The 25,113-nt window shown below is 41.0% G+C and overlaps 2 protein-coding genes and 1 pseudogene across 3 annotated transcripts in view; 2 read left to right on the top strand and 1 right to left on the bottom strand.

Moving 5' to 3' along the window:
• Positions 1-513: 513 nt before the first annotated feature.
• LOC110503368 lies at positions 514-7,005 on the bottom strand (annotated as a pseudogene).
• Positions 7,006-7,041: 36 nt separating this feature from the next.
• On the top strand, positions 7,042-20,560 carry LOC110503989 (ribosomal protein S6 kinase beta-1). Its single transcript, XM_021582705.2, has 15 exons — positions 7,042-7,242; positions 8,320-8,363; positions 8,477-8,597; positions 8,741-8,809; positions 9,350-9,497; positions 9,974-10,031; positions 10,272-10,372; positions 11,179-11,269; positions 11,411-11,501; positions 18,094-18,201; positions 18,285-18,347; positions 18,595-18,672; positions 18,765-18,872; positions 19,304-19,416; positions 19,521-20,560. The coding sequence occupies exons 1-15, from the start codon at positions 7,174-7,176 to the stop codon at positions 19,774-19,776; spliced, it is 1,518 nt and encodes a 505-aa protein (XP_021438380.1). The 5' UTR covers positions 7,042-7,173; the 3' UTR covers positions 19,777-20,560.
• Positions 20,561-23,828: 3,268 nt separating this feature from the next.
• Positions 23,829-25,113, top strand: part of LOC110503988 (mediator of RNA polymerase II transcription subunit 13-like) — a 34,594-nt gene continuing 33,309 nt past the window's right edge. For both annotated transcript variants that reach the window (XM_036961322.1, XM_036961321.1), the window contains exon 1: positions 23,829-24,556. In XM_036961322.1, the coding sequence (XP_036817217.1) occupies positions 24,491-24,556 (66 nt within the window). In that variant the 5' untranslated portion in view covers positions 23,829-24,490. The remainder of the gene's footprint in view (positions 24,557-25,113) is intronic.

Genomic DNA, 25,113 nt, shown 5'->3' with positions numbered 1-25,113 from the left:
TCTGGGTATTAACCATCTGAAGAGTGTCGTCTTTTTACCAGAGTCAAACTTTCAAGCCGTTAGCTACCAAACAACTTTCCAACAGACATTTGTAGGGCGTCATGGCTGTGTGCATTTGTAGGGAATCAGTTGTCTTATCTGAAAAATCATGCTGTCTTCAATAAATCGCCTTGTTCATATAAAATGTTGTTTTTATACCCCTCAAATGTACATATTCATTCAACATGACTCCTTTGATCATTACACACATGTACTCTACTTGTACCAATCTCCTGTTCTTAACATGCCAATATAGTATCACCTCTGCAAGTCAATTGGCTTAGGCAGGAATACAATATGATTGCGCTTTGTCTGCAATGCATGTTTTATAGGCAATGTTCAGAGAACACATTCGCAGTAAATGCTGCATATGATGACTATCGGAAATGACCTTTAAAGTGCATTGTCCAAATCTGCGGTCGGATTGGATCCCAAACAGTATCTTACTTGTCCAAAGTTGACTGTCGCTAGAGATTACCTGTTCAGGAAATCTTCCTCCGAGATCCCAAACTTAGTGTACAGATGAATGTAGGCCTTGTGGAAGCAGAGACACAAGCAGAGACACCATATCAATATACCCAATAGCCTGGGAATGAGGCAGTTTAGAACAGTAAAATGCAATTACCAATCTTTTTGCAATGATTGACAATGACTCATGCTGTTGGAAAAAATCTAAATAAGTGAGCATGCATGCCTTTTTTAAAAAAAAAATGTTTTTACATTATGTGCCTAACCTTACCTGGATCAAACATATTCTAAGCTATCCACCCCATGTGGTCCAGAGGCCTCAGCAGATCCTGGCTGTTGCTGACCAGTGTAGGAGACGTATACTTGTTAAAGGGGACTGGGTTTTTCCACATGCTGAAAGCCAGGGGGTATATAGGGTCGGATCCTGAAATCCACCTATAGATATAGAAACATTCGAAAGGAGTGTTGGATTCTTGAATGAATCAACCAGTATCTATTAATGTCTATTGTCCCATAATAGTTACACTATTACACTACACTTACACTATTTGGCTTGTTGGCTGCTTTTCCTTCAGTCTGCGGTCCAACTCATCCCAAACCAACTCAACTGGGTTGAGGTCGGGTGATTTTGGAGGCCAGGTTATCTGATGCAGCACCAACACTCTCCTTGGTCAAATAGCCCTTACACAGCCTGGAGGTGTGCTTTGGGTCATTGTCCTGTTGAAAAACAAATGATAGTCCCACTAAGCGCAAATCAGATGGAATGGCTTACTGCTGCAGAATGCTGTGGTAGCCATGATGGTTAAGTGTGCCTTGAATTCTATATAAATCACTGACAGTGTCAGCAGCAAAGCACCATTACACCTCTATGCATCACAGTGGGAACCACACATGCGGAGATCATCCGTTCACCTACTCTGCGTCTCACAAAGACACGGCGGGTGGACCCATAAATCTCAAATTAGCACTCATAAGACCAAAGCACAGATTTACACCGATCTAATGTCCATTGCTTGTGTTTCTTGGCCCCAAAAAAGTACGTTCTACTTATTGGTGTCCTTTAGTAGTGGTTTCTTTGCAGCAATTTGACCATGAAGGCTTGATTCACACAGATAGAGCTATCTTCTGTACACCACCCCTACCTTGTCACAACACAAGTGATTGGCTCAAATGCATGAAGGAAAGAAATTCCACAAATTACAGTGCCTTGCAAAAGTATTCATCCCCCTGCAGTTTTTCCTATTTTGTTGCATTACAACCTGTAATTTAAATTGATTTTTATTTGGATTTCATGTAATGGACATACACAAAATAGTCACACAAAAACATTTGAAAAGTGGTGAATGCATATGTGTTCACCCCCTTTGCTATGAAGCCCCTAAATCAGATCTGGTGCAACCAATTATCTTCAGAAGTCACAACATTAGTTAGATTACACACAGGTGGACTTTATTTAATAAGTGTCACATGATCTCAGTATATTTCCACCTGTTCTGAAAGGCCCCAGAGTCTTCAACACCACTAAGCAAGCGGCACCATGAAGACCAAGGAGCTCTCCAAACAAGTCAGGGACAAAGTTGTGGAAAAGTTCAGATCAGGGTTGGGTTATAAAAAAATATCAGAATAAACTTTGAACATCCCACGGAGCACCATTAAATCCATTATTAAAAAATGGAAAGAATATGGCACCACAACAAACCTGCCAAGAGAGGGCCGCCCACCAAAACTCATGGACCAGGCAATGAGGACATTAATCAGGGAGGCAACAAAGAGACCAAAGATCACCCTGAAAGAGCTGCAAAGCTCCACAGCGGAGTTTGGAGTATCTATCCATAGGACCACTTTAAGCCGTACAATCCACAGAACTGGACTTTTTGGAAGAGGGGCCAATAAAGAATCGATTGCTTAAAGGAAAAAATAAACAAACACACTTGCTGTTCGCCAAAAGGCATGTGGAAGAATCCCCAAACATATGGAAGAAGGTACTCTGGTCAGATGAGACTAAAAATTAGCTTTTTGGCCATCAAGGAAAATGCTATGTCTGGCGCAAACCCAACACCTTTCATCACCCCGAGAACACCATGGTGGCAGCTAATGTTGGCTAACTGGCTTGCTAGGTTCAGTTTGTTTTGTAGTGATGTCTGTCATTGTGAGATTTTTTTATTATTATTCACCTCAGCACCATTAGCTATTGTCACGAGAATGTTCAACCCCAATGATAATAACTAACAATCAATAGCTTTGACCAATCCCCAAGGTTTGTAAGACCATGGGTTTAATAATAATTAGGCAAAGACTCAGCTTATGCAAAAGGTTAGTACAGTTACAATTCACGAGAACGTTCTGAAGACATCCATTTTATACCTTGCTCCTTACTTACGCACATACTTCCACACAAACAGTAGATATCCTATGCACATACATACACACGAACAGTTGGTGAGTTGTATCCTTCTCCAGAGTTCTCACCACTGTGTATCACTACCCAGCCGACAGTTCCATTCCCCCGAGATTAGGGAAACCTTGAGAAGTACTCCCTGTCCTCTTATAAGTTTCTCAGAGTTCTAGCCAGGTCGGGTCAAACACAGTTGAATTGTTCTCGGTAATTTCTTAGGCACACACTGTCTCGCCTATACTTCTAACTTCTAAATGGTAAGTCTTAACTTGTCCTATGCACACACAATCATAAGAATTCCAGTCTTATGATTCAAATACATTTCACTCCATTATACAGTGACAGGGTAGAATACTTTTAGTCATTATCTAAATAACATTACCTTTAAGATATAAATAATTCAGTTAATATCTTACCATTACCTTAAACATATGAATTTCTATTATATCAGCTATGTATTTGACTGCAATTGCATATATCCAACTAGTTAGCAACTAGTCATAGTGTACCTTGTTTGTTTACAACTTGATGCTTGGCTAGGTAGCTAGCTAGTTATGGCTAACTTTTTAGGCCAACAATATCATGAGTCAGCCTATGATTATGTCTACAGTATTGTTTTCTTCAGTGAGCATTCCTATTGCCAATGCTGTCAACTACAACTCACCAATCTACTGAGTTTCATAAGTCCTCATTGTAGTATTATGTGGTACTCCCTTATGGATAGAACTTTAAGCAGGGTACCCAGATAAGTGTACATAATATCAACTATAGGCTACTAGTTATTTTTTTATTTCACCATTATTTAACCAGGTAGGCCAGTTGAGAACAAGTTCTCATTTACAACTATGACCTGGCCAAGATGAAGCAAAGCAGTGCGACAAAAACAACAATACAGAGTTAAACATGGGATAAACAAACATACAGTCAATAACACAAACAAAAAATCTATGCACCATGTGTGCAAATGTAGTAAGATTAGGGAGGTAAGGCAATAAATAGGCCATAGAGGTGAAATAATTACAATTTAGCATTAACACTGGAGCGATAGATGTGCAGATGATGATGTGCAAGTAGAGATACTGGTGTGCAAAGGAGCAAAAAAAATAATAATATGGGCATGAGGTAGTTGGGTGTGCTATTTACAGATGGGCTGTGTACAAGTACATTGATAGGTAAGCTGCTCTGACAGCTGATGCTTAAAGTTAGAGAGGCAGATATGGGTCTCCAGCTTCAGTGATTTTTGCAATTCGTTCCAGTCATTGGCCGCAGAGAACTGGAAGGAAAGGTGGCCAAATGAGGTGTTGGCTTTGGGGATGACCAGTGAAATATACCTGCTGGAGCGTGCATTACGAGTGGGTGTTGCTATGGTGACCAGTGAGCTGAGATAAGGCAGGGCTTTACCTAGCAAAGACTTATAGATGACCTGGAGCCAGTGGGTTTGGCAACGAGTATGTAGCGAGGGCCAGCAACGAGAGGCTACAAGTCGCATTGGTGGGTAGTATATGGGGCTTTGGTGACAAAACGGATAGCACTGTTGTAGACTGCATTAAATTTGCTGAGTAGAGTGTTGGAGGCTATTTTGTAAATGACATCGCCGAAGTCAAGGATCGGTAGGATAGTCAGTTTTACAAGGGTATGTTAGGCAGCACGAGTGAAGGAGGCTTTTTTGCGAAATCGGAAGCCGATTCTTGATTTAATTTTGAATGGGAGATGCTTAATGTGTGTCTGGAAGGAGAGTTTACAGTCTAACCAGACACCTAGGTATTTGTAGTTGTCCTCATATTCTAAGTCAGAACCGTCCAGAGTAGTGATGCTAGTCGGGCGTGCAGCGATCTGTTGTTGAGCATGCATTTAGTTTTACTTGCATTTAAGAGCAGTTGGAGGCCACGGAAGGAGGGTTGTATGGCATTTAAGCTCGTCTGGAGGTTAGTTAACACAGTGTCCAAAGAAGGGCCAGAGGTATACAGAATGGTGTTGTCTGCATAGAGGTGGATCAGAGAATCACCAGCAGCAAGAGCGACATCATTGATGTGTACAGAGAAAAGAGTCGGCCCGAGAATTGAACCCTTTGGCACCCCCATAGAGACTGCCAGAGGTCCGGACAACAGGCCCTCCAATTTGACACACTGAACTCGCAGACTTGCAGCTGTAATTGCTGCAAAGGTGGCTCTACAAAGTATTGACTTTGGGGGGGTGAATAGTTTTGCATGCTCAAGTTCAGTTTTTTCATGTTATTTCTTGTTTGTTTCACAATAAAACATATTTTGCATCTTCAAAGTGGTAGTAGGCATGTTGTGTAAATCAAATGATACAAACCCACAAAAAAATCAATTTTAATTCCAGGTTGTAAGGCAACAAAATAGGAAAAATGCCAACGGGGGGTGAATACTTTCATAAGTCACTGTAACTTTAAACAAAGCACTCCTGTATATTGGATTCCAGGTGACTACCTCATGAAGGTGGTTGAGAGAATGTGTGCCTTGCTGGTTGAGAGAATGCCTTGATGCCTTGTCATCAAGGCAAAGGGTGGCTACTTTGAAGAATCTTAAATATAAAATATTTTGATTTGTTTAACCCTTTTTTGGTTACTACATGATTCCATGTGTTATATTGTAGTTTTAATGTATTCACTATTCTACAATGTAGAAAATAGTAAAAATAAAGAAAAACCCTTGAATGAGTAGATGTGTCCAAACTTTTGACTGGTACTGTAAATAGGCCCATATTGAGCTGCACGGGGACGTCAATTGTTTTGAAATTTCACACCTTTGAATTTCATAGTTAGCCAATGCTTCCCCATGGTGTTCAAAACTAGTACAGCACTCATTTCTGACAAATGCACTATGGCTACACAGAGATTTTTATTTTTCATTTTATTTTTATTAAACAGTAACATGCAAAACGCAGTAAGCATCTGATGTTGGTGTTGGAGCAGGCCTGGCCAGGTGAACACGCTGTAAGCCATGGAGGAGCTGGACACCTGGGGAATGTTGCAGAAGATGAGCAGCTTGTACTCTGGGTGACACACCAGGCCGCTCATCAGTTCAAATGGAAACACAGTGCACAGTGTGTGATATGCAACTTCAAGACTTTGACACACTGGTTTATTTGTTGCAGTAGTGTTGATGCTCAGTGCTCACCTATGGGGTTTCTATTGTAGACACCGTGGAAGTCACCAGTGAGTGCAGACTGCAGAACACTCCCTAGCTGGTGGGCGATTACTTTGTTGAAGTCACTGAATGATATGTGTTGATGTTCATGACCTGGGTAAAGATATTGTGCACTGTGTCATTTTTGTGAACGAGGATGGCATCAGAGGTGTGACAGCGTGAGCACAGAGGTGTAGTTCTGGACAAAACAGCAGTTAGTGAAAACTGGTCATCCAAAGAGTACTGATGATGATGATGTTTCTGGCTTCAGAAATTATATTATTGTAACCGTGTCAATCCTTTGTAACCTAGCTATCTTAAGAGGAATGCACTAATTGTAAGTCGCTCTGGATAAGAAGGTCTGCTAAACAACTAAAATGTAAAAATAAAATGCTTTGAAATATTACTTTCTTAGAACATAGGAAATATGTCTGTTTGTAAAACATAAATTGTAGGCCTTTATCTGCCAGATCTGTGATGTTTTCCAGTTGCTGAAGCAAGCCTCTTGCCTTTCCAGTGCCATAGGGCCATGTCAGGTGGTTGAGGATGAAGGAATTTGGGTAGTCTTCCAGGAGACACCGAGTGGCGTATGTGCCCACCCTTGACCCTGTGCCCCCTGCCACACTGATCATGTCATGATTCCTGCCATATGGTCATAGCGCTCCACCTCTCTCCTCACTTTTTTTAATATATATTTTTTTATTAACAACAAATCAATACATAAAGCACACGAGGGAACACAAGCATACATAGATTACAAACAAGGGACAATCGAGCTAGGGGGTACAATTTTCACATTACAATTACACAAGGACCTTAAGGGACATGCATATACTTACAATTCTAACAGCTTTTTTGTTAGTAGAGCATTTAACCGTCTTAAAATACAACCACCTCTCTCCTCACGTTGTCCACCACCACCTCTTCAAGACGTGGTCCATGGAAAGTATCTCCACGCAAAGAAATGAAAACACAGTGTTGTCATATCGGCGCTTCACTTGGTTGGTTGTGTGGTGCGCATGCTCTGTTTAGTAGCCGGTTATGGCGGCGGCGATGTGTGTTTGTCCATGAGGCGGATGAGCGCGAGCTATTCTCACCGACTGAACCTGAACGAAAGCATTGATGGCGGGTGTATTCGACATCGATTTGGATCAGCCGGAGGAAAATGTCTCCGAAGATGAGCTCGAGGAGGTAATTTTCTCGATTCTGTCGGGTATTGTTGCACGAGTGTTCGATGTAATTGCTGATAGCCATGCTAGCTAGCTATAGGCCCGACGTCTTGGTTTGTTGCCAATGCTTTAGGCCCAATTTTGACAACGCTCCAAGCTAGCCTTCTAACATTAGCTAGCCACAGATCAGCCAGTTAACACTCATGAGCTGTCACTTGTTCTCAGCTGTTGGGAGATAGTAGTTATACAAATCATATATTTGCATACTTTATGCGAATATTGAATATTATATTTTAAAGCCTGCTAGACAATGTGCAGCAAAGGCAAGCGTGCTTTGGTTGCTGTCGTGCAACAGTTTATTTTGGTACTTCTGCAGTTTGGAACAATATGGACTGGAGGTCCTTATGTGGACACATGCAAATCCCAATTTGGACAAGATTTAATGATTGGTTATAGTGGACATTCGCCGTTCTAATAGACCTACCTGTGAACTATTTGTGATAGCTAGCTAGTAAATTGGCTGTATAGGGCCATGTTTACAGTTTACATGGTATGAACGAACTCTATTCATGCTCTGACAGTTAGCTACCAAGAATGACCATTTTATCATAAACATTTCGTACTCTATTGAACATCTCATGTTCAGTGCCCATTGGCAAGGATTTTGGGCTACACTAAATATCACGTTACATGTTTTTTGGGTGTAAAATGTTTATCTCCATAAAGATTTGTAAACATAACAAAATAAATCTAAGTTTGGGGTCAATTCCAAAGCTGTCGAGATACAAAAAAAGCAGTCTACAACTCAAGATCCTCTATCCAGGGTTCTGAAATGTGAACAAAACAGATTTGAATTTAACCTTCTTTCACATGATGGTATACTCTCGCATGTTGGTCTATGTTGAGTTAATGTTTTAGCTAACATTGCATTGATTTCAGATGATATCCTTGCATCTAAGATGTAACACTTTTTAAAAATAATATAATCAACATTCCTGTTGAATCTAATGAAGTGCTACTGCTGTTATATGGCTCTGCAGTGATTTCAGTTATAAAGCAGATTTATTTTTACAATGTTCTAATTGACATTTTCTGTCAGGCTCAGATCAACGATTTCATGGACCAGTGCAGCGGCTTTGAATTGTAAGTGTTCACCCTTAGCATTATGGATGCCTGGTAGATGAATAATTATGTTGAGTTGTCACAGTAATTGTACCGTGCTTCGGTCAGTGAGCATACATTACTTCTTTCCCCAGCAATATGGACGACTGTGAGAAGATTGAGATATCTGAGGACAACGTCAACCAAGGAAAAGAGAACATCAGGCCAGAGTGTTTTGAGCTGCTGCGGGTGCTGGGAAAGGGTGGTTATGGAAAGGTACGGTGCTGTTCCCCTGAGAGCCATTTAAAATGCGTTTTCATTGGCTTTTATGAGGTTTTATTAAAATTCCATTTCAAACTTGTCATTATTTGGCCTGGCCCATTGTGTTGAACTGGTTCTTCCCTTCTTTTTTTTTTTAGGTTTTTCAAGTTCGAAAAGTTGCTGGAGCAGCATCGGGGAAGATATTTGCCATGAAGGTTTTAAAGAAGGTACCTAAAAATAATATTCAAAGACACATTTATTTACAATTAGTTCATAATTGGCAGCAGGCATATTTATCAAGTCTCTCAATTTTGTCTCAAACTTAGTAAATATGACAAATAAACATTGTTTTATGTTGCTTCTGTGCAAATATTGGCTTTCCTTGAAGCCTGTTGGTGTTTTTGGTAGTTTGCCATCTTCACTGCTGCAGTCTTGGCATTTCAGAAGCTGTTTCAGTCCATTAGATGTTGCACAATAGATTGTGCTTTTGCTTGATCAGTGAAATGTACTTTAATGAGAGATGCTGTCACATACCACTTCATCAAGATTTGTCCCCTAAGCTATGCAGCAAAAATTCCCTGAAAAGCCAATTGCTTAATTTCGAACAGAAATGTTCTAAGCAACACTGAAGTCAATGTTAGCACATTCTTTAAAGTGGTGGCATTTCTAGAACTGATAATGAAGTGTATTTTATCATGTGGCTTTTTGAATGGCAGACTAGCGGTATTAGCATGACTAATGGTCATAAATGTTTTGGGGCCTTGCAGGCTATGATTGTACGCAATGCTAAGGACACGGCCCACACCAAGGCAGAGAGGAACATTCTGGAGGAAGTGAAGCATCCTTTCATCGTGGATCTCATCTACGCCTTCCAGACGGGGGGCAAGCTGTACCTCATCCTGGAGTACCTCAGCGGTCAGTAAATCAGGAGTCACGCAGATAGATAAACATCCATTCTTTTCACACTCTTCCTGTTGCTCAAGAGTAGCTGGGCAGTCCGACTGAATCTCTTTACACATTAGCAGTCCCAGTCATGCAGATGGTTTCTCTTATTCTGAGACCAAGGGATGGTTTCACAAAAAATATGATTCAAATCATCTGAATTTGTTGTTTCACACAGGACGTTGGCCTTTGCATGATTTACATGAACACTTAATGGGCCTCCTCTGCTCATTGCATCTAACCATAATGTATGTAATAGTGCCTACATCCTGTCCACCATCCCTTCCTGTCTGCTGGAATGTATGGTATGTGGAAGTCAGTCAGAATTCAAAATTAAATGGGTGAAAGAGTTAATTTGGTGTAGTCTCCCCACAACTATTTTGTGCAACACTGTTCTTATTTTAAATTTTTTATGTCTGTTTCAGTTTGAATTTTGTTGTACTTTTCAGGTGGAGAGCTGTTTATGCAACTGGAAAGAGAGGGGATTTTTATGGAAGACACCGCCTGGTGAGTAGAGATGACAAAAGGCAATGTTGTCATACCAGTCTGTTTTCTTACATCCACTGTATTAAGACACATATTTGGAATAACCTACACCAGTATGTTAGTTGGTGAAAGGGAAAATGCTATTTACAAAAGCAGTAAACTTAAGATTAGGTTACCAGGTGTTGGCTGTGTCTGGCACAGAAAATAATTTAGTAAAAATCAGTGTATGTGTACAATGTAAATGTGGTTTCTTATCTGCAGCTTTTACCTGGCAGAAATTTCCATGGCTCTGGGCCATCTGCACCAGAAAGGCATCATCTATAGAGACCTGAAGCCTGAAAACATCATGCTTAACAACCAAGGTAATGCTGGGAAAAGATGTCACAACAGATGTCCTGAGTTGCAATCATGTGCACTGCAGACAATGTTTGATGCTACATTAGCTGTAAATGCATCCACATTTGTGCATGTATATGCACTTCATGTTCGACATTAGAGCTGGGAATTGCCATGGACCTAATGAGACGATATTATCACAATACTTAGCTGCTGATACTATATTTATTGCGATTTTCACAATTGTATATGTATTGCGATTTGATGTTCCAAAAATATTGCTCACCTTAAGTCTGCTGCTGAGAGACGGAGTGTGAGAAAGCAAGTTTTGATCAGTCATGGAAATAAGTGCTGAAAACTTGTTGGCTCACTATTTAAGAAGATGGAAAACAAGCTATAGGATGAAACAAATTTTGGGCGCAGGTACTGCTGACTAGCGCTAGCTAATGCTACCTACCGTAGCAAACAAATATAAATTGATAATTGGAGTCAAATATTGGTATAATATTGTCCAAAATTTAATTGATATGTAACTAAAAAAACTAACTAAAACAAATTCCCCATATCACTATTACACTTTTATTTTTTTTTACTGTGTCTCTTTAATGACTTGTTACTTTTATCTCTCATTCTTATCTGTATTTTTTAAAAACTGCACTGTTGATTAGGGGCTCGTAAGTAAGCATTTCACTGTAAGGTGAATACCTGTTATATTCAACGCATGTGACTAACATTTAATTTATTCCGCAGGAAATGTAATTTAGAAAATTTTCTGCATGTCCACCTCAAAGTGAAATTGGCTGTAGCGTTTCTGTATTGTGTGTTTTTCCAGGCCATGTGAAACTGACTGACTTTGGGCTGTGTAAAGAGTCCATTCACGGTGGCACAGTCACCCATACTTTCTGTGGCACCATAGAGTACATGTAAGTCACACTTTGTAAAATACACACCCTGTTGTTCATGTAAATCTGTTGAAAGCTGCTATTTTTTAAAATCTATTTACTGCCTCAGTTACTGCCTCAGTCTATCATGAAAAGATGTGTTAAAAAAACTTGTTGTGTCAGGGCTCCAGAGATCCTGATGAGAAGTGGACACAACAGAGCAGTGGACTGGTGGAGTCTTGGAGCGCTTATGTACGACATGCTGACTGGAGCGGTTAGTGCACAACTTCTTTCATAGACTTCTGTTTATAATGACGTAGTAATACAACAACTTCTGTTACAATCAATCGGTGTTGACTAGGGGTGTTGTAGTGACCGTATTACTGCCACAATGGCGGTCCCGAGTCATGAAGGCAGTCAAATTCCACGTGACCGTTTAGTCACGGTAATTAGGCTTCTCCAAGCTCTCTGATGCTGCTGATGGTCATTAGTAGCTTACCAAACTTGCTAACTGCCAGTACTCAGCACACTATTGTCCCTCTAATCACTCTGATTGCATGAGGAAACAGAGTGATGGCCATGTATCAAAAGAGGAGGATCCCATCAGCTTTCTATAGGCTAGGTCTACTATATATTTTTTCCCGCTGCCCAAGTTTTGAGACAGGTGCATGATAATGGTCCATTCTAAATCAAAGCAAATGTCACACATACTATTTAGAATATGTAAAGACGAGATGAAATCAGAATAGTTTGATGGGTGATAATATCAGCATATGTTATTTTTTTACAGCTTTTTCTAATCATAGTCGCATACCTCATGTAGCCTACCCTAAAGGCCTGTATGTTTTGATACGGCGTGTATCACAACTGAAGTGGCCAAATAACTTCTTAAAATGAAGCACATTAATCTATTTTACAAGGTGTTTAGAGCCTAACTGGCATACATAAGCAGCACCTGAGTTTCAAGTTTGGGGAAGATAATTTTCACCATATAAATGCTCCTTTTTAATAAAAGCAGTACATGTATAATTGCATTTGCAGTCACTTTTTGATAATGGTGTTTTCCCGCTAATGGACCATTCGCGCTTATAGCCTACTGCCATGTGTGCATTGCTGCGCTTATAATGTGAAGTAATAGATTATCAATATTTGAAGCTAAACGTTCTGTTGGTCAGTCACATTGTGAAAAAATGTTTTTTTGATGCTAGTGGTTGTATAAATATGGGATCTATCCCATCCCACAACTCTCAGACTATGTTTGGAATATTTCTTTCTCGCGCAGAAGGTCAAGTTGACCAATAGCATAGGTACATTTTTGTACTATGGGGGATAGTAGATTGACATAGGTTAGTGCTTTTGCTGTTTGTTAGGCCTACTCATCTTGTTAGCTGACAAAGTAAATGTGGAAAGTTCTTCCATTGTCTTCAATATACACCTCTGAATTGGATGAGGACACGTGTAGTTGCGTCCCTGGTGTCTGTCTTCACTTGTAGCCTGTGAGAAAGACCCAATCACGTGATGGAGAGCCATGTGGGTGAGAGGCCCTTCGGATTGCGCAGCACTAAGGTAGACTGGAACAAGGCAGCACTGCGGGCCGCAAAAGGCATGGGTTTTTTCAGGGTGCATTACAGCCAAAAAGGGGATGCCGCCGGGAAATTCGAGTCATTATCAAGTGCTTGTCAAATTGTGAATGAGAGACTATTGGAGTGTGTACAGTCTGCGCAAAAAAACCAAAGCTGAGCTCATGCCTTTCAAGTTACTTTTAAAAAATCATCAGTACTAGTCTCATCATGCAGCCTTACAATATATTAAAAATGAAAACTTATAGCCTAATGTTTGTAGAACTAAAGTTACATTAATAACTCTAAATTAAGCATATAGGAGTACCTATTTATTTGTTAACCGCTCAACACAGAATAGCTGCATGTGCAAATCTTTTGGATTAAATATTTATTTCATTCCGTATTCTTCATACTATAAAATAATGCCACAGAATTCTAAGCAAATCTTGTTTACTGAATGAACTAGTGTAGCCCTTAGCCACATCAGGACCTAACATCAAATCAAAAAACGTTTGTCACATGCACTGAAAACAACAGGAGTAGACCTTACAGTGAAATGCTTACTTACGAGCCCCTAACCAACAATGCAGTAAAAAATATATATATAAGAAATAAAAGTAACGAGTAATTTAAAGAGCAGCAGTAAAATAACAAAAGCGAGACCATATTCAGGGGTGTACGGTACAATATGCAGGGGCAACGGTTAGTTGAGGTAATATGTACATCTACAGTGGCGTGCCAAAGTATTCACCCCCGTTGGCATTTTTCCTATTTTGTTGCCTTATACAACCAGGAATTAAAATACACTGCTCAAAAAAATAAAGGGAACACTAAAATAACACATCCTAGATCTGAATGAATGAAATATTCTTATTAAATACTTTTTTCTTTACATAGTTCAATGTGCTGACAACAAAATCACACAAAAATGATCAATGGAAATCAAATTTATCAACCCATGGAGGTCTGGATTTGGAGTCACACTCAAAATTAAAGTGGAAAACCACACTACAGGCTGATCCAACTTTGATGTAATGTCCTTAAAACAAGTCAAAATGAGGCTCAGTAGTGTGTGTGGCCTCCACGTGCCTGTATGACCTTCCTACAACGCCTGGGCATGCTCCTGATGAGGTGGCGGATGGTCTCCTGAGGGATCTCCTCCCAGACCTGGACTAAAGCATCCGCCAACTCTTGGACAGTCTGTGGTGCAACGTTGGTGGATGGAGCGAGACATGATGTCCCAGATGTGCTCAATTGGATTCAGGTCTGGGGAACGGGCGGGCCAGTCCATAGCATCAATGCCTTCCTCTTGCAGGAACTGCTAACACACTCCAGCCACATGAGGTCTAGCATTGTCTTGCATTAGGAGGAACCCAGGGCCAACCGCACCAGCATATGGTCTCACAAGGGGTCTGAGGATCTCATCTCGGTACCTAATGGAGGTCAGGCTACCTCTGGCGAGCACATGGAGGGCTGTGCGGCCCCCCAATGAAATACCACCCCACACCATGACTGACCCACTGCCAAACCGGTCATGCTGGAGGATGTTGCAGGCAGCAGAACGTTCTCCACGGCGTCTCCAGACTGTCACGTCTGTCACATGTGCTCAGTGTGAACCTGCTTTCATCTGTGAAGAGCACAGGGCGCCAGTGGCGAATTTGCCAAACTTGGTGTTCTCTGGCAAATGCCAAACATCCTGCACGGTGTTGGGCTGTAAGCACAACCCCCACCTGTGGACGTCGGGCCCTCATACCACCCTCATGGAGTCTGTTTCTGACCGTTTGAGCAGACGCATGCACATTTGTGGCCTGCCGGAGGTCATTTTGCAGGGCTCTGGCAGTGCTCCTCCTTGCACAAAGGTGGAGGTAGCGGTCCTGCTGCTGGGTTGTTGCCCTCCTACGGCCTCCTCCACGTCTCCTGATGTACTGGCCTGTCTCCTGGTAGCGCCTCCAAGCTCTGGACACTACGCTGACAGACACAGCAAACCTTCTTGCCACATCTCGCATTGATGTGCCATCCTGGATGAGCTGCACTACCTGAGCCACTTGTGTGGGTTGTAGACTCCGTCTCATGCTACCACAAGAGTGAAAGCACCGCCAGCATTCATAAGTGACCAAAACATCAGCCAGGAAGCATAGGAACTGAGAAGTGATCTGTGGTCCCCACCTGCAGAATCACTCCTTTATTGAGGGTGTCTTGCTAAATGCCTATAATTTCCACCTGTTGTCTATTCCATTTGCACAACAGCATGTGAAATGTATTGTCAATCAGTGTTGCTTCGTAAGTGGACAGTTTTGATTTCACAGAAGTGTGATTGACCTGGAGTTACATTGTGTTGTTTAAGTGTTCCCTTTGTTTTTTTGAGCAGTGTACATTTTTTTTGGGGGGGGGGTATCATTTGATTTACACAACATGCCTACTACTTTGAAGATGCAAAATTATTTTTTATTGTGAAACAAACAAGAAATAAGACAAAAAAACTGAACTTGAGCGTGCATAACTATTCACCCCCCCAAAATCAATACTTTGTAGAGCCACCTTTGCTGCAATTACAGCTGCAAGTCTCCTTGGGGTATGTCTCTATAAGCTTGGCACATCTAGCCACTGTGATTTTTGCCCATTCTTCGGGGCAAAACTGCTCCAGCTCCGTCAATTTGGATGGGTTCCGCTGGTGTAAAGCAATGTTTAAGTCATACCACAGATTCTCAATTGGATTGAGGTCTGGGCTTTGGCTAGGACATTCCATTACATTTAAATGTTTTCCTTTAAACCACTCAAGTGTTGCTTTAGCAGTATGCTTAGGGTCATTGTCCTGCTGGAAGGTGAACCTCTGTCCCAGTCTCAAATCTCTGGAAGACTGAAACAGATTTCCCTGTATTTAGTGCCATCCTTCATTCCTTCAATTCTGACCAGTTTTCCAGTACCTGCTGATGGAAAAACATCCCCACAGCATGATGATGCCACCAAAATGTTCTCGGGGTGATGAGAGGTGTTGGGTTTGCACTAGACATATCAAATCATCAAAATCAAATGTATTTATATAGCCCTTCTTACATCAGCTGATATCTCAAAGTGCTACACAGAAACCCAGCCTAAAACCCCAAACAGCAAGCAATGCAGGTGTAAAAGCACGGTGGCTAGGAAAAACTCCCTAGAAAGGCCGAAACCTAGAGAGGAACCAGGCTATGAGGGGTGGCCAGTCCTCTTCTGGCTGTGCCGGGTGGAGATTATGACAGAACATGGCCAAGATATTCAAATGTTCATAAATGACCAGCATGGTCAAATAATAATAATCACAGTAGTTGTCGAGGGTGCAGCAATTCAGCACCTCAGGAGTAAATGTTAGTTGGATTTTCATAGCCGATCATTAGGAGTATCTCTACCGCTCCTGCTGTCTCTAGAGAGTTGAAAACAGCAGGTCTGGGACAGGTAGCACGTCCGGTGAACAGGTCAAGGTTCCATAGCCGAAGGCAGAACAGTTGAAACTGGAGCAGCAGCACGGCCAGGTGGACTGGGGACAGCAAGGAGTCATCATGCTAGGTAGTCCTGAGGCATGGTCCTAGGGCTCAGGTCCTCCGAGAGAGAGAAAAAAAGAGAGAATTAGAGAGTGCATACTTAAATTCACACAGGACACCGGATAAGACGGGAGAAGTACTCCAGATATAACAAACTGGCTCTTGCCCCCCCGACACAAACTACTGCAGCATAAATACTGGAGGCTGAGACAGGAGGGGTCAGGAGACACTGTGGCCCCATCCGATGACATCCCCCGGACAGGGCCAAACAGGAAGGATATAGCCCCACCCACTTTGCCAAAGCACAGCCCCCACACCACTAGAGGGATATCTTCAACCACCAACATACCATCCTGAGACAAGGCCGAGTATAGCCCACAAAGATCTCCGCCACGGCACAACCTGAGGGGGGGTGCCAACCCATACAGGAAGATCACGTCAGTGACTCAACCCACTCAAGTGACACACCCCTCCTAAGGTCGGCATGAAAGAGCACCAGTAAGCCAGTGACTCAGCCCCTGTAATAGGGTTGCCTTGACAGGAAGCCAGTGTAGGGAGGCTAGCACTGGAGTAATATGATCAAATATTTTGGTTCTAGTCAGGATTCTTGCAGCCGTATTTAACACTAACTGAAGTTTATTTAGTGCTTTATCCGGGTAGCCGGAAAGTAGAGCATTGCAGTAGTCTAACCTAGAAGTAACAAAAGCATGGATTAAATTTTCTGCATCGTTTTTTAACAGAAAGTTTCTGATTTTTGCAATGTTACGATGATGGAAAAAAGCTGTCCTTGAAACAGTCTTGATATGTTCGTCAAAAGAGAGATCAGGGTCCTTCAGTTTTATTTGAGACGACTGTACAACCATTAATATTAATTTTCAGATTCAACAGAAGATCTCTTTGTTTCTTGGGATCTAGAACAAGCATCTCTGTTGTTGACCTGTTTAAAAGTCTTACTCACATGGGCTGTGGAGAGCGTGATCAGTCTTCCTGAACAGCTGGTGCTCTCATGCATGTTTCAGTGTTATTTGCCTCAAAGCAAGCAAAGAAGTAATTTAGCTTGTTTGGTAGGCTCGTGTCACTAGGAAGCTCTCGGCTGTGCTTCCCTTTGTAGTCTGATGGTTGGCAAGCCCTGCCACATCCGACGAGTGTCAGAGCCGGCGTAATACGATTAGATCTTAGTCCTGTATTGACTCTTTGCCTGTTTGTTCGTTGGAGGGCATAGAATGATTTTTTTTCCTAAGCTTAGAGTCCCGCTCCTTGAAAGCGGGCCTGTTCCCAGGAAAGCAATATGCCATTCACGTCAGAGTCGTTAAAGGAAAAAAATAATTGTGCCAGTCCGTGGTGAGTAATCGCAGTTCTGATGTCCAGAAGGTTTTTCGGTCATAAGCGATGGTAGCAGAAACATTGTGTACAAACAAGTTCATTTAAACAATGCAAAGAATCTATTAAAAAAAACACAATTGGTTAGGAATACGTAAAATGTCAGCCTTGTTCTCCGGCTCCATCTTGTCAACGTAAGGACCACTCAGAGTATGCTGTTCTTTTCTGAAATAGACATTTTCTTCATGTCATGTTTCTTTAGACCTGTCTAAAGTGTATTTTTTGTGAAGGTATTACATGGATTTATTAGACTTTGAAATGTAGATGTTCCAACGATCTGCTGAATATGTTAATGGTCAATTACTGTGTGATACCAACAGTTATTTGCTTGACAATCACCGGCTGACAGAATTTCATGACTGCCACAGCCCTAGTATTGACCCAAAGTTATTTTATTTTTCAAATGCAGCCACCCTTCACTGGTGAAAACAGGAAGAAGACCATTGACAAAATCTTAAAATGCAAGCTGAACCTCCCACCCTACCTCACACAAGAAGCCAGAGATCTCCTGAAAAGGGTGACTATTTGTTTAACATATTTGACCATTTTATTTTAATTTTGGTTATCGCATATGTATTTATAGTTGTTCTTGTTTTTCAGCTTCTGAAGAGAAATGCCTCATCAAGACTTGGAGCAGGGGCTGGAGATGCTACAGAGGTGCAGGTGAGAACAAGAGAAGGAGTGGAACATTTTTGGATGGAGTGACTTGATGCTACCAAGACAAATGTAACCTCAACCTTGAGTTTGAGATTCTACCTCATTCTGGCAAGCAACACTTTGTCTCTAGCCTCTGATCACAATACAACAAAATATTACCCTAAATAGAAGTGTTCAAAAGTGATAGGGGACTGGGAAGTATTGAAATTAAAATGCTATTGTTATAATATTTTGTTTGCTAATCTTCCCTTAGGCTCATCCCTTCTTCCGACACATTAACTGGGAAGAGCTCCTGGCCAGGAAAGTGGAGGCTCCATTCAAGCCTTTCCTGGTAAGCAGAAGAGCTTCTGTTTGTTTTAAGCAACCTTTCCAGCTCTCAAAGGCATTAGACTCTGTAACATACCTGATCTCTTGTATCCATAGCAATCTGCTGAAGATGTGAGCCAGTTTGACTCCAAGTTCACCAGCCAAACACCAGTAGACAGCCCAGACGACTCTACGCTTAGTGAAAGCGCCAACCAAGCCTTTCTGGTAAGACTGCTACATATCTTGTTAGAGATGACATGTTTTTATTTTTTACAGCTATTTATTTTGTAACATACACATTACACTTTTTTTTTACATAGCAACATTGACATACATTACATCTAGATATGACTGAAAACATAATGTATAAGTACTAACTATTATAGAACATGAGCATTTAAACCCACCCCTCGGCTACTCTCCATCCTACCTATCTCCGTAAACCGCCCTCTTATGATTTCCATAAGCCATATATTTTTCAGCTGTGCTGTGATGTTTCACATAAATTCGGAACCTGTCTTATCGCGTAGTATATGTGTTTGTATTAATTTTGCTCATAAGACAAAATCATGATATGACAGAATTCACCTTAATTTCTCCTTATACCTTGGTAGGCAGTACTGGTGACAGTAACCCCTCTGTCATTGCTCCTGCAGGGCTTTACGTATGTTGCTCCATCAGTACTGGAAAATGTAAAGGAAAAGTTCTCATTCGAGCCAAAAATCCGCTCACCCCGACGGTTTTTGGGGAGCCCAAGAACACCAGTCAGGTATTCTGTCATTTCAGCCTCTTCAGCTGTTCCTACATATCTTGTACAACATTGAGTATGCCACATCACCACATAGTCAGGGTATGTCCTTTATTCCTTTTCAGCCCTCTCAAGTTCTCTGCCGGTGACGTGTGGCCCCGGGGCCCATTGATGCCCGGCGGATCCTCTCTATGTCTCCAGTCGCCACAGGAGCAGGTCATGTATGTGTCACCCCCAGAACAGATGGATGTGCAGGCCAGCTCTGAGGCCTCAGCCCCCCTACCCATCCGCCAGCCTACTGGGTCCAACCTGTCCCAGTTCAAACAACAGGCCTACCCCGTCATGGCCAAGAGGCCCGAGCATTTACGCATGAACCTATGACCAGCAGCTCATCTTAGAGGATTTTTTTTCTTTGTTGATAATTATTCTTTATTTTTTAAGATAAGGACACTAGAGACAATGAAACTCTAAATTTCACTTCTACACACACACCATCACTACCTGAAGTATCCCCAAGGCTGTAACCTCCAGTGTGCTGCAGCTGAGCTCGGCAGACTCGGCCACTCCCTCAGGTCCCCTTGACCTCTGCAGCCTGACCCCTAACAGGACTGGACCAGCGGGACGGGGCATCACTATGGATATTTAACTTGTTTTTTTTTTATTACTCCATCCTACCACAAAAAAAAGGAATGAGATAAAACGTATCAAATGTGACCCATCACAATTCACAGTAACGTGCCGTATATAAAACATCATCCAAAGTCCTTCATGTTAGATGATTAACTGCTGATGAGGAATGAATTGCTTCCACTGAACACTTGGGAGATTTGACAGTATTTCTTGAAGGTTGCTTCCTGGCTCAGGATGAAATCATACAAATTATTGTTAATTGAAAACATATATGATTGGGAGGGGTATCAATAAGCTGAGTTTCTGAATATAGCTTTATGTCTTAAGTATTTTACAAAAGGGATGCATCTACTGTGCTATATCAATTCATGAGGGCCTCAATAAAAATACATGTTTACTTTTTACATTTTGAATTACTAACTGAATGTGGACTTTTGGTTATTACATTTGTATTATTTTACTGATAGAATGTTGTTGGGTAAGAACTAAATGAGTACATGCATATCCTCTATAATATTAAACAATATGCACCACACTCAAATGAATAACTCTGTCATAGTGTATTTTTAATTGTTGGGAAGGTACCATTTGCTTAGTGGGACTAGAATTACTGTGACGCAGTCCAAGGACTATGACCTACACTACCGGTCAAAAGTTTTAGGACCTACTCATTCAAGGTTATTCTTTATTTGTATTATTTTCTACTTAGTAGAATAATAGTGAAGACATCAAAACAATGAAATAACACATATGGAATCATGTAGTAACCAAGAAAGTGTTAAACAAATCAAACTATTTTAGATTCTTTAAAGTAGCCACCCTTTACCTTGAAAGCTTTGCACACGCTTGGCATTCTCTCAACCAGCTTCACCTGGAATGCTTTTTTCCAACAGTCTTGAAGGAATTCGCACATGTGCTGAGCACTTGTTGGCTGCTTTTCCTTCACTCTGTGGTCCGGCACATCCCAAACCATCTCAATTTGGTTGAGGTTGGGTGATTGTGGAGGCCACATCATCTGAGCAAGCACTCCATCACTCTCCTTGGTAAAATAGCCCTTACACAGCCTGGAGGTGTGTTGGGTCATTGTCCTGTTGAAAAACAAATGATCGTCCCACTAAGCCCAAACCAGATGGGATGGTGAAATTTCTGCCGAATGCTCTGTTAGCCATGCTGGTTAAGTGTGGCTACCAGAGCCTTGAATTCTAAATAAATCATTGACAGTGGCACCAACAAAGCACCCCCACACTATAACACCACCTCCTCCATGCTTTACGGTGGGAAATACACATGCAGAGGTCATGTGTTCACCCACACCTGTCTCACAAAGACACTGCGGTTGGAACCAAAAATCTCAAGTTTGGACTCCACACCAAAGGACAAATTTCCACCAGTTTAATGTCCATTGCTTGTGTTTCTTGGCCCAAGTAAGTCTCTTCTTGTTATTGGTGTCCTTTAGTAGTGGTTTCTTTGCATCAATTTGACCATGAAGGCCTGATTCACAGTTTCCTCTGAACAGTTGATGTTGAGACGTCTGTTACTTGAACTCTGTGAAGCATTTATTTAGGCTGCCATTTCTGAGGCTGGTAACTCTAATGAACTTATCCTCTGGAGCAGAGGTAACTCTGTCTTCCTTTCCTGTGGTGGTCCACATGAGAGTCAGTTTCATCATAGCGCTTTATGGTTTTTGAGACTCCACTTGAAGAAACTTTCAGTTCTTGAAATGTTCCATATTGACTGACCATGTCTCAAAGTAATGATGATGGACTGTCATTTCTCTTTGCTTATTTGAGCTGTTCTTGCCATAATATGGACTTGGTATTTTACCAAATAGGGTTATCTTCAGTATAGCCTTTTTTTTACTTGAATGAGTAGGTGTTCTAAAACTTTTGACTGGTAGTGTAGACTTTAAAAAGTGTTAAATCTCATCTGGTTTGTATACTGCCTAGATTATATTGTGCTGCGTGGTCAATCTTGGCATAAAGTAAATATGGCCAGTTCAAGTAACTCAGCATTCCAGCCTGTTGTACCAGCTCTCCTTGAATAATATTTGCCAGTGTCAACAACCTCATGTATGAATTATTTGACGTCATCTTCACTGTGGAAGAGGATGTCTTCTATGCTACTATCCCCTCTAAACCAGCAGTAGCCAGTCTGAGAGCCAGGAGGGGTGGCTGCTGCCAATTTCTGTAAAAAATACATGTATCTTACTGGTGCTACTGCCACACGGTGATAAGTGGTACTGCATGACTAGGTGCACTTGTTTGGATTTTGCCAGATAAAAACAGTGATACAGACACTTTATTTGAGACTCATAATGAACCATATTATATTTTGTGAAATTAATCAGTTTGATCTTTTGCTTTTTCAAATGTATTGAAGATTTTATTAGATGAAAAGTGGATGTATTGATGTTCTGGTTGGTATTTGAATTCCCATGCCGACTTGGTGAAAAACTATTCTCTGTGCCCTTGAGCAACCCTAATTGCAGCGGTAAATCGCTCTGGATAAGAGCAGTAGTGGAAAAAGTACCCAATTGTCATACTTGAGTAAAAGTATAGATACCCTAACAGAAAGTTACTCAAGTAAAAGTGAAAGTCACCCAGTAAAATAGTACTTTAAAAAAGTACTTATTTGGTTTTAAATATACTTAAGTATCAAAAGTAAATGTAATTGCTCACATATACTTAGATATCAAAAGTAAATGTAATTGCTCAAATATACTTAAGTGTTAAAAGTATAAATCATTTAAAATTCCTTAAATTAAGCAAAGCAGGTATACCTAGAAATGTTACGGATAGACAGGGTCACACTCCAACACTCAGACATTATTTACAAAAGATGCATTTGTGTTTCGTGAGTTCACCAGACCATAGGCAGTAGCGATGACCACGTGTTCTCTTGATAAGTGTGTCAATTTCACAATTTCCCTGTCCTGCTAAGCATTCAAAATGTAACGAGTACTTTGGTTTGTCAGGGAAAATGTACGGAGTAAAAAGTACAATGTTTTCTGTAGGAATGTAGTGAAGTAAAAGTTGTCAATATAAATCGTAAAGTACAGATACCCCAAAAAACTACTTAAGTAGCACTTTAAAGTATTTTGACTTAAGTACTTTACACCACTGGATAAGAGCATCTGATAAATTACTTAAGACCTATGTGTCTTGAGGAGGGTTACCTGCGATGTTCAGGTGCAGCCTCTGGACTGGCTTGGGCCAGGATGAGAGGTTATGTTTTTACTATTTCCATTAAGCACAGAGCATTAGAGTTTCCCTGTTTGACAGACAAACTCAAGGTCAGCATTCTCATCGCATTCTCCCAGGTATTCCTTATCTCACCTTCCCATATATTTCCCATATATTCTAGTTGGCAGCAGCACCCATATCTAGGATGCACACAAAATTGATATAGAAATAGCCACTGTATGTTATTGATAGTAGTAGGTGTTATTTATAAAAACAGATTTATATTGTATCTATATATCTATCCCTTCTAGGTATTCAGTACAAGGGTATACCTAGAAATGTTTCATCTAATATATATATATATATATATATATATATATATATATATATATATATATATATTATATATTTTTTCTAATTGCCAGGGAAAACTCCAAAAGGCTTGCTATAATGGCAGCTAATAATACAATGCAGTTGTTTTAGATTATAGCTGACTGGAGCCTGAAAGCGTGCTGATCATTATAGGCTGAGATTTGCCTGATACAAATATCTCACTGGTTTGATCAGTAAACTCAGCGACGAGCCATCAGTTATAGTTTGACAACCCCCCCCTTTTTTCCCCGTTACCACACATTGGCCAATGGGAGTTGGGAGGCAGAGTTGTCCTCCTGGCCGCCATTAAAGAATTCAATCCATGAATTCAAATGGAAACCTGCCGGACCCGAGAATCAGTGAACGCAAATGCTTAACCTTACTGGACATTTACATCATGATTTCAGTATTTGAGTGAAAGTTTTTATAGTTTTATCGGATTCCGGCGACTATGTGGAATAGAAGGGTGGTGTTAGCTAACTGTTTTATTTAGTCTGAGTTGGCTATGTTAGCTAGCGAAACTCGGAAGGAGGGGAGAGTTTCTTTGCTCTGAAATTGTTTAAGATTACTAGTAGATCACTTTATGGTGAGGTTGTGGTATGGTTCGTGTATATATTTTATTAAACGCATTGTGTAGTAAAGTAAGAAAACGGGCTCGAAGTGGGGTTGATGAATTTGTTAGCGTAGAAAGCTAACTAGTTGTGTTAGCTGGCTATCAAGACAGCGATATTGTTTAGCTAGCGTAGTGGCTAGCCATCATCAACCGGTTGTATAAATAACTAGCCAGTTAGCATCTTAGTTTTATGGGGTATTTGACTAAATACTCTATCCAGATTAAATAGATTAAAACTTAGCTGAATATTGCTGCTCTTTGTAACTGAGACGATGGATTGTTCAACCACTCTGTGAGGATGAGTTCATGTTTTGTACCAAACGGGGCCAGTTTGGAGGACTGCCACTCCAACCTATTTTGCCTGGTAAGTGATTAAACTCGCTGTTAGCATGCTAACGTTAGCTAGCTCAAACTGAGGCCAGAAAGCCATTTTGGCTAGCCAGTCAGCAAGCTAAACCGCTTGACTACAGCTGACTCTGGAGGCGTCAAGGCCTGTTCTAGATTGCTGGCTAATGCAATTTTGCAAGTGCGCTAACGTTAGCTAGCTAACATTAATATTGGTTGATATGTTAGTTTATAGCAACTGAAGTTCCCAGATTAAAAAACAACAAAAATACTTAGTTACCTATAATCATGTCGCTCACTAGCTAGCTAATTTAGCTAATGTTGGCTAACTGGCTTGCTAGGTTCAGTTTGTTTTGTGATGTCTGTCATTGTGAGATTTGTTTATTATTCGTCACATCAGCACCATTAGCTATGTATTTGACTGCAATTGGATATATCCAACTAGTTAGCAACTAGTCATAGTGTTCCTTGTTTGTTTACAACTTGATGCTTGGCTAGGTAGCTAGCTAGTTATGGCTAACTTTTTAGGCCAACAATATCATGAGTCAGCCTATGATTATGTCTACAGTATTGTTT

The sequence above is a fragment of the Oncorhynchus mykiss genome, chromosome 24 (genome assembly GCF_013265735.2).
Source record: "Oncorhynchus mykiss isolate Arlee chromosome 24, USDA_OmykA_1.1, whole genome shotgun sequence".
Lineage (NCBI taxonomy): Eukaryota > Metazoa > Chordata > Actinopteri > Salmoniformes > Salmonidae > Oncorhynchus > Oncorhynchus mykiss.
The sequence above is the reverse complement of the archived record's forward strand: the minus strand, read 5'-3'. Positions and strand labels throughout refer to the sequence as shown.